General features: G+C 43.1%; 1 protein-coding gene across 1 annotated transcript in view; it reads left to right on the plus strand.

Moving 5' to 3' along the window:
* The window catches only part of LOC107295408 (protein eva-1 homolog C-like), a 13,039-nt gene extending 4,539 nt beyond the window's left edge, over positions 1 to 8,500 (plus strand). The window contains exons 4-8 of the mRNA XM_015824723.1: positions 1,543 to 1,695; positions 3,783 to 3,926; positions 4,691 to 4,765; positions 7,048 to 7,140; positions 8,106 to 8,500. Of these exons, the coding sequence (XP_015680209.1) occupies positions 1,543 to 1,695; positions 3,783 to 3,926; positions 4,691 to 4,765; positions 7,048 to 7,140; positions 8,106 to 8,488 (848 nt within the window). The 3' untranslated portion in view covers positions 8,489 to 8,500. The remainder of the gene's footprint in view (positions 1 to 1,542; positions 1,696 to 3,782; positions 3,927 to 4,690; positions 4,766 to 7,047; positions 7,141 to 8,105) is intronic.
* The last annotated feature ends 1,901 nt before the right edge of the window (positions 8,501 to 10,401 follow it).

The following is a 10,401-nucleotide window of genomic DNA, read 5'->3' on the forward strand; positions in this document are numbered from 1 at the left end:
TAGATATGGTCTTTCTAAATTAGATATGGCTACACTTAACACATGTCCTTTTCCACCAGAAAATGATGGATGAGTGCCAGGACCACCGATGGTGCCATTTCCTTGTCCACAGCCGAGTGTTCGGGCCTGATCCGTGCCCAGGAACACACAAATACTTGGTGGTTTCCTACAAATGCAGACCTGGTGAGTGACTTCAGCAAGGCATTAATGTGGAAAAGGAGAAAACTTGTAGCTCTACCCTACAGTCTTCTGGAGAATTGCAGGAGGTTCTCCAAAGCTGCTCTAACACCATTAGTAGAGGCCAAAAGTTTAATCTATCTGGAGGGCTTTGGGGAAAAGGGTGAAAGCTGGTGATGCAGATAAGAGACTTCTCAGAGGAAGGCTGAATAATTGGATCCACTCTATGATTCCTCAGAGATTCCTTAACAGACCATTGGTTCGCATAACAAGATGTGGCACGGCTTGCATCCTTAATAATAATAATAATAATAATAATAATAATAATAATAATAATAATAATAATAATAATAATAATAATAATAATAATAATAATAATAATAATAATAGTAAAGTTGGAAGGGACCTTGAAGGTCATCTAGTCCAACCCCCTGCTCAGGCAGGAAACACTATACCATTTCGGACAGATGGCTGTCCAGTCTCTTCTTAAAAACTTCCAATGTTGGAGCATTCACCGCTTCTGGAGGCAGGTTGTTCCACTGGTTAATTGTTCTCACTGTCAGGAAGTTTCTCCTTAGTTCTAGGTTGCCTCTCTCCTTGATTGGTTTCCATCCATTGCTTCTTGTCCTGCCTCCAGGCGCTTTGGAGAATAGCTTGACTCCCTCTTCTTTATGGCAGCCCCTGAGATATTGGAACACCACTAAGTTAATCTGAGAGAGCCAGTTTGGTATCGTGGTTAAGGCATTAGTCTAAAAACCGGGAGACTGTGAGTTCTAGTCCCACTTTCGGCACAAAGCCAGCTGGGTGACCTTGGGGCAGTCCCTCTTTTTCAGCCCTAGTTGAGGTAGTGCCCAACCACTTCTGAAAAACCTTGCCAGGAAAACTCACTTATCCAGGCACTGTGCAAGAATTGGACACAATTCAATGGAAGAGAGAGAGAGAGAGAGAAGGCTTATCTAATCACCTGTTGAATTTCAGTTGAAAGCATCCCATCTAAAATTAGGAGAAGTGGTTTTGAAGCTTTATCTGGAAACACATATAACTGAAAACAAAACCAGTTGATTAAAATCTCTGGGGCTAAATCGTACTTAATTGTAGTTTGACTAACTCTAGTCGTTGAATTATTGCATAAAACGCAGTTGTCCGGGTCTACGCAAAACATTATCCAGCACTTACAACCTTGAAGAGTTGATATCAGCTCAAAAGAATTCCTTTTCAGGTTTTAGCATGTTGTTCTGAGAGTCAAACCTGTCCTGATAGTCCCTTATCTCAAACATGGCCTTCATAAAAGGAAAAGGGATTTTAAAATATTTCGGAGCAAGGAGGGGATCGAGACTATGAGGAATGACTGTTTTTCATTTCCAGCCAACTTTCGTCTCAAGACTGTATGTGAAAATGACAAGATGAGGCTACAGTGTCGGAGTAACTCAGTTCTGGCTATTTATTCTTCGGTCTATGGACGACCTTTGCGAGGAAAGTTGGAGTGTAATTCTATGAACGGGACAGAACCTGAAATAGGTCAGCATCTGCTAAGGCAATCCTAAGCATTTCCTGCACTCGGTGAGTCTATGGGTCCTTCCGCGTCAGGATCTGGTGCCAGCTGGAAGGTCGCTCAGGACCTCTGTATTTCCATCATGGCAACTGGTTGGAGACCTTTCCCCATTGCACCAAATCCTCTGACAATCTCCCAGGTCCTGAAAGGGGGAGGGTGGTTGGTTGGTTTTGTTGCTTCCTTTAAGCAGCCCAGTCCAAGCAAACAAAGCTGAAATTGATCAGAGTTCTATCGTTGATCCTAGGGCGGTGTGTAAAATGCCACACTACTATTTTTCCTCCTCCTTTTCATTTTTTTCCCCCTTTGAGTTGAAGTGGAGATGAGGGAACCTTTGTTGTTGCTGAGCCAGTTGTGATGGATGGCCAGCCTTTTGAAATGCTAAGGAGGCCTTCTGAGGCTTGGAGAGGGAAAGTGGTGGTGTAGAGGTGTTATAAGGGAAAGAGATCCCTTGAAGTATCACGTCCTTCAGACACACAACTCTGGTTCATCTGCCCTCTTGGATATCTCTTCTACCCTTCTGCAAGACCAAATGGGGCAGTTCCACACTGGAGGTGGCTGCTGCATTGTTGGAATTCATTGTTAGAATGTATTTTTGTGCAACAACTACAGTCGTATTCAGTCAGTAGATGGCAGTGTTTACAATTTTGGATCTATGTTCTTTTGTTTCCTGTTTCCCGTTACAGAAAAACAGTTAAGCAGTAAAGCACATGGTGACTGTACACTTTGCTTGATCTGTGGTGCTATATATAAACAGAATTTCTAACATGGATTGATGGCAGATTCCACCTATCCTCTCCCTTGCTTTCTGCTCGCCACCCATCCATCTTCCTGATTATCATATCGATGTATTTATTCTAATTGTGTTCTTTTGTCATAGTTTATTTTATTGTTCTATTATTGTACTCCTGTTTATACTCCTTTCATTTTTCTTCCTTTTTATTATTGTAAGCCACCTAAAGTAGCCCCATGGCAAGATAAGGAGCAAATAAATGTAATTAAACAAACAAACAAATAATTTACCTACCTATGGATGTAGCTAGTTCTGAGCTGAGGCTTCATTACTGGACACAAAGAGTCAACAATTGGAATTGCTGGCAACTGCCAAGAGGCACACTCTAGCAAGGGCTGATGCCAACCTCTCGTGTCCTTGTTTTGCAACTCCTTTTGTTGCCTGTTTATTGCCTGCTCAGCTCTGGCCCTTTCCCTGGTTAGAGTATTGACTCTCCATCCAGCAGAAACCAACATTGGCATGAAATTTGCTCTCCATGTAGCCAACTCTATTCTCCCTCTATGGCTTATTTCAGTTGAAAGTTGGGCAAGTGAGATGTTGAGGTCAAAAAGAATACACTTCACGATGACACTGTTGTGTTGTGAGACTAAAACTAAAGGAGCTTGGGTGCTTTCCAGGAATGCTTTCTACAGCAGGGTTTTATTCAAATAATTCTGCAGGGTTTCCAGAGAGATGAAAGACAAAAAGGAGAAAAATGGATCTAGAACATCCATTGTTAAAAAGGGTGGATTTGTTCTCCTTCAAAAATAAAAATAAAATAAACCCACACCTGACATTTTGTGGATTCTGTTTTTTTTATTTTTTTAAAAAGCTAATAGCTTCATGGCCTGAAAAAACTTGAACAACCCATCTCTAGGGCACCAAGTGTGATGAACTGGTCCTTCCAAATATTTTAACTCTAGGATCTCCTGAGCATCGCCTGAGCAAAACATCTGGAACATCTCTTGACGAACAGTTTCTTTGCTTTGAGAATCTGTACAGCATGAAACAGATTCGCTCACGCCATGCCTGCATTTTGTAAACGATGAATGAAAGCCATCTCCAACCTTACACCAAGCTGGTGACTATCGAATACATATCTGAGAGAATATGGTGCCTCAACTCTAACAAAACTTGTGATCACCCATTTGAGACTGACTCTGGTAGACAGTCAGTCTTTGGGAAAGTGTTTGGAAAGTCCACAACTGAGCAAACCTCCAGAATCTGCCATTTCTCCACCCCCCCAACAGGACTGACTGCGTTGTGTATGTGTGTGATTTGTAGAATGCACAGCTCCGGATGCCTTGAGAAGAGTTTCCCAGAGATGCCACAAGAAGAGGAACTGCACCATTGTTGCTAACACGGCTACATTTGGAGATCCGTGCTTCCCAGGGGTGAAGAAACAATTGAGAGTGTCCTACACTTGCGGTAAGCAGAACAACAAATTTACCTGCTGATATTTGGGGTGGGAAGGACAAGCAACAAACAAGCTAAGTGATCAGTTCTTCCATTCCAAGTTAGACATGTTTAGAGCTTTGGCATACAGGTAGCCCTTGACTTACAATCATTCGTTTAGCAACCGTTTAAAATTACAACGGTAGTGTAAAAAGTGACTTAGGACTGGTTTTTTTACACTCGCAACTGTTGCAGCATCCCCATGGTCCTGTGATCAAAATTTGGATGCTTGGCCACTCGCTCATATTTATGACGGCTCGTATGAGGGTCAGGCGGTTCCCTTTTGCGACCTGACAAGCCAAGTCAATGGGGGAACCCAAACCATGTTGCTTACTTGACAACTGCAGTGATTCACTTAACAACTGTAGCGAGAAAGGTTGTAAAATGGGGCAAAGCTCACTTAACAGCTGTCTCGCTTAGCAAGAGAAATGTTGGGATCAATTGTGGTCGTAAGTCAAGGACTACTTTTATCTGGAAAAAAAAAATCCTTGTCAAATCAAAGCCACAGCTTATATGGCCCGATACTTTTCCTCCTAAGAGTTGAATCATAATCATCCCCCAGGGCTAAGTAAGTATTTAGTGACATCCAGCTCTCTCTTAGTGCTAGGATAACCGATCGCTTCTTTTCAGAAAGTCTATTTTTCATGTATGTTAACTTTGCCCCTGGGGAAAATAACTTTTAGACAAGCTTTTGTTTGCTTTTCCCATCACCTGCAGTTCTGTGTGTTGTCTTTCAGTGCCAAGGCAGTTGCTAGAAGAGGCGACACATGAATCCCGGGAAGATCCCTTCTCGATCTCAGATTACACCCACGGTAATTATCCCGCCTTGATTTTAATCCACAGTACTTCTCTGGATGGAGAAGTATCTGGGAGAAGCCTCCTCCCAACAACCTTCTCCTATATCTATGGAGATTCATTCATTCATTCATTCATTCATTCATTCATTCATTCATTCATTCATTCATCCAGGTCAAGGTTGTCCCACGGTGCTTTTCCAAAAGGCAACTGGACCTTCTTGGTATTTTTTTTCCCTGTGAAAATGTTTCACTTCTCATCCAAGAACTGAACTGAAGAAGCTTCTTGAATGAGAAGAGGAACATTTTCAAAGAAAAAAAAAATCCAAGAAAGTCCAGCTGCCTTTTGATAGAATATCTTTGGGACAATCTTCTCCTGCATCATGTGGTGTAGAGGCGACTGTCCTTGAACTTGTGAAGGCCAGGAATGGGTGCAAAGAAACCAGAAGCCAGGATGTGTCTGCTAAAGACTAGAACAGCAGTGTATAGATGGAACTCCAAAGCTTGCTACGAGAACTTAACTCTCTCCTGTCCAAGAAATAGTTCCATAAGGACTGAGCCTGGTTAGTAGCCACCCAAGGCAAAACAAGACTTGGATATGAAAAATAGAACATTAAAGGAAAGACACACAAAAAATCTTTGATTGAAGCCCGCCAATCACAGGCTGGAAACATGAACAGGATCAACTGGAGGGATGATGTTCTTGCTACATTTTTCCATAGGTTCCCTCAGATTATCCCATCTTCAGGTAACGGGCCAAATTTTCACAGCCTGTTTTGCACCCAGAATAGAAAGTCACTGTAAAAAGGGTGGGTGCCCTTGGAATGGTTTTCCCAAAGGGGTGTCTTTTGTTTGGGAATTCTGGGACCCAAATTTCTAGCCTAGCGAGAAGAGTGCCAGTTGTGCCAAATGTGCCCTAGAGAAAAAGCTGGAAAGTCAACCCAAGGGAAGGAAGGAAGATGCTTCCTAAGAGCCCTTGATGTCCTCCAGATGTTGCCATGATATGTCTCTCAACACCAGTTGGATTGAACCAGGGTGAGACATCCTGGGATCGGTAACTCAGAAGGTCAGAAGGATCTCGTATTCCCCACCTTTAGTCTGCGAGATTGAGGGGAGGCCTTCCTCAGTGGTAGCAGGAAGTGCCTGAGAAATGCAAGCAAGCGTTCTCCGTCCGTGAAATCCACTCTCCAGCTTTTGAATCCAGCATCTCTTCCACCTCAGTTGCACTGGGCACCTCTGCCCTGAAGAGAACAGAGATCCCAGTGGATTCTGCTCCCCCCTCGGTGGCTCTTTTCTGATTTCCCCATGGCACGAGATTTCAGCTGGGCTCCCCAAGGGAAAACTGCATTCCCTCAAGAGACCTGTTGTATTTCCGTAGATAATAAACCTGTAGCAGCCTGTAGGACTGACATAATTCCTTTCTATTAGAACATAATCCTTTCCCAGGATTTTGCTGCTGGAACATGGAGGCGCATTGCCAAATAATAGCAAGATAATTTCCTGCCGGCTTCTGATGAGAAATGAAACGACTGTGAATTCCCACCACATAATAAGCTTGGTTAAAAGGTTGTTTGGCTCTTTTGTTCTTGATAGCATAGCATGTTGTACATTGCAGGCTATTAGATTCAATGCAGTGTAGCAAGTCGGAAATGCATTAATCTGGTAACCAGCTGAAGCATATTGTGCCAATGGGGCTGTTATAACTGTGAGCAGACACAGCGGAGTGTCTTGCCTGAGGTCACCTGCAGTCAGCCTGTGGGAATGGAGTCATAAATATATCTTCCATTTTTGCACAGTTTAGAACGTTGGGATGGTACGGGTAGAGACGCAAAATGGCTGCCTTAAACTTTCCTTGCTCCCTCAGTAGGACCTGATTCCACCCATTTTGGAAACATGGTCCTTCTCATACCTTCTACCTGACCAAAGTTGGATATTACTGGCCACATTCATCTGGAAAACCTCCTATGAGATCATATCAACAGAACATCATCATGAAAACTGCATCAGCGATGCTATTGACCTGATGATCTCATCAGTGAGATGCTCCCACTTCCTTGTCTGATGTCATTTCTCCTCCCTCTGGAGTCCTTGGCCATTGAAACCAGTGGCACAGAAGAAGACATAAGTTTTGTTGGTCAAAAGGTCACCCATCCCCTATCTGGTAGGTGTGGCCTTCGAAAGATGCATGAGCCAGTGAGTTTGTGCTTGTCCCTTAAGTGATCCAGATAAGAAAAGGAACTTTCTTCTCTTACTACTGGAGGCATCCTTAGTAAGACCATCCTATCCCTTATTTGCTACAGGTGGCTGGTACACCGGGCCGAGGCTGTCCAAGCGGTTCCAAGAAAATCTGATGATATTTACTAACTCTCTGGAAACAATAGCCCATATTTGGGGTACGTGTGATCATTCGTGACCCTACAGGAGTTCATGGGGTGACAAGAGAATTTCATCCCACACGACACACCCTGTAACCAGATTCCTCCATGCCTTCTAGCATGGCAGAGCTTCCAATGTACTTGAAGAGTTCTTCAAAATGTTGGGAGGAATTCAGAGGTGTATCTGCCTTGAAATTAACACACATTGAACTATATAGCACAATCAGACATCAGCAGCTGTCCCCAAGAAATGTTTCGTGACGTTTTGTATTCGGTTATAACATGCTGTACAATAATTTTATGTTGGAAAGCGTTTTATAAAATTTGCCAAATTTCAATTCCATGGGAGTCAGGGGGGTCCTGGATTTTGGATGTATTTTGTAAGTTAGCCAATTTAAGGTACTTTAATTGGAAAAAAAAGGGTTTTGTGCTATCCTGCACCATTTGGCCTAGATAAAGGTTACAGACACAAGTATTTTGGTAGTATAGATTTTCATAGTCCTTTGGGATTCCACTAGTCCTGTGACTCTTTTTCATTTCTCTCCCACCATTGAGAATTTAGGGCAAATTTATATCCAGCTGTGAGACCAGAAAACTATTAACTTTTCATTTTCAGGATTCAGGGATTAGAGGATGTGGTGAACATCACATGCAAAACCACACTCTGTTGGTTGAACATAGTAGAGAAGAAACAAGCTAGTTATATTTATTTTTCATTCAACTTAAGAGAAATTAAATTTATTTTTTTCTCCTGGCCTCATCAGTTACCAGGAGGCTACTACAGGAGGCTACTACAGTTACCAGGAGGCTACTACAGACCCAGGAGGCTACTACAAAGCCAAATATGGTCCTCTACCTGGACAAACACTGAACATTCCAGGGAACTGTGATGGGTTCAGTAAACGAGGGTTGAACAAGCCCTGGCTCACAGCGGTTTGTGAATTCAGACTAACTATATTGAACATCACCTTCTCTCTTTGCAGGTGTTCCTGAAAAGGTGGGCTTTTATTTCCTTTGTGGGGTATCTGGAGGGCTGGTGCTTCTCCTCCTCTTCTTTGCCCCCAAGGCAACCTTCTTGCGTGACCTCAAGGGGGCCTTCAAAAAAGCAGATGTGACTGACTCCTTGCAGCTGGAGACAACCAAGTTGCAGGATGACCAAGATGAAGAAAATCGGGAGGAAAGCTCTTCAGAGTCCTCTTTCGGCCATCTTACCTCCAATTACCGGAACACCAACATCTTTGGGCCGGAACTGACTGCGGCCTTGGAAGGGGCAGCTGATGAAAGAGGCCACGTGGGAGACGAGATTTGGATCCCCAAGGAATCCAGCCCATATGCCATCCACAAAATTAAGTCAGCCACCAAATGAAAAGAACCAGCCTTGGAAGTTGGGCAGAGCGAGCTGCACTGAGTGAATACAGGTAGACCTTGACATAATTAGGATCACCAATTGGGACCAGAATAACCGCAGTCAAGGGAATCACGGTCATGATGGAAATCTGGCTTCCTCCATTGACTTTGTTTGTGGGAAGGTTGCAAAGGGCGATCACATGACACCCCCCCCCCGGGGATTCTGCAACTCTTGTAAATATATGCCTACTCCCAAGTGCCTGAATTTTGACCCTGTGACAGAAAGGATGCTGCAATGGTTATACATACCTATTGTACGTCTCTTTTTTCAATGCTGTTATAACTTTGAACTGTCACTATACAAATGGTTGTCAGTATGTGAACTTCAGAGTTTGTGAGGATGGAGGACAGTTTGTTACACCGGCCATCTTAAAAGGATTTGCAGGGGGAGGAGGAGATACAGTGGGCACAGGTAGATTCCCTGCAGATCCAGGGACAGCTCCTTTGGCCATGATTACTGAAAATGATGTTAATAATGTAACAATATATTTTCAATATAATTTTCAATCTAGGGGGGAATGCACTGGGAAAAGCAATGATGTTTGGAAAAATTTAGCAATAAAAGGAAACCTGGCCACCGAAGAACATGGTGGTTGGACACTATCAAAACTGACACCAGCCAGAGCATAGGAAACTCAAGGAAACAGTGCAGGTCAGAAGATACGGAGAGACCTGGCCCATAGAATCGCCAAGAGTTGGACACAACTGAATGGATAACATCATCATTATATTTTCAATCTATAAGTTATTAAGTTGCTGGAAGTCGGAGGGAAAATATGTAAATTCTCCTACCCTACTCCCTCCAACTGATGTCAACCATGTTTGGAAGCCTTGCCTTCCAGACATGGGGGTCTTTAAAGCCTGAAATTATGCTAATGAAAGCAACTTCCTGCCACTAGTCAGGAGAAACCGAGGTTGGGATAAGTCCAGACAGTTACTTTCAGATTCTCTTGCTTATTTTATGTAGTGAACTGTGGATGTCTGCCTCAAACGTTTAACCCTGATAGCCCCAGGGCAGAGGTAGACAAACTTGGCTCTTTTATGACTCGTGGACTTCAACTCCCAGAAATCCTGAGCCAGCATGGGTCAGCTTGGAAACCTCTTCCTTTCCCCTCAGCATGGCTGGCTCAGGAATTCTGGGAGTTGAAGTCCACCAGTCATAAAAGAGTCAAGGTTGCCTACCCCTGCCCCAGGAATAGGGGAGTTGGGCCCTTAGAGGCTTCCGGTTCTTTTTTTCTGCATATTCCACTAGTGCCGTTTGTGTGTATTACATTTCTCGCATTCATAACCTGACCTAAAATCTTAATGTGTGCACTCACATAAAAATAACAAACAAATTGTTTAAGCTGTGTGAAAATCGAAATGGGGTGGTTATTTTTAAGAGGCATTGTTGTTTGTGGCACATAATTCTGCATATGGATTTTTTTGTGCTGTGTTATTAAACTTGGGAACTTCAAATGTAGTGATCTTGGCAATGTAAAAACTCAGGCCAAGGCAACGTGGTGTTCTCCAAGTATCTCAGATGACAGCTCTTAGTTCTCTCTTCTTTTGGTCACTGGCTGTCATGGTAGAAGCAGGTAGGAAAACCAGATGTCAAAATATCTCAGACACTAGGAGATGAACATTGCTACGCTACTGTTCCGTTCAACATGGACAGGGAAACATCTGAATGGGTAGCAGATGGACCTCCAGATGGTGCCGTCTTCATAGCTTTATATAGACCCTGATTTAGATTGATGAAGTTCACTCCAAAGACATTTGGAGGGCCCTCCATGATTTGAGAAAACCATCCTGATAGAATTTAGCACATTTCCCCCATCTCTTTAAAAAAAAAAAAAAACAGGCAGCATTTTCAAAGGAAATAATAACATT

The sequence above is a fragment of the Protobothrops mucrosquamatus genome, unplaced genomic scaffold, assembly GCF_001527695.2.
Source record: "Protobothrops mucrosquamatus isolate PMUCROS unplaced genomic scaffold, P.Mucros_1.0 scaffold2329, whole genome shotgun sequence".
In the NCBI taxonomy this organism is placed as follows: domain Eukaryota; kingdom Metazoa; phylum Chordata; class Lepidosauria; order Squamata; family Viperidae; genus Protobothrops; species Protobothrops mucrosquamatus.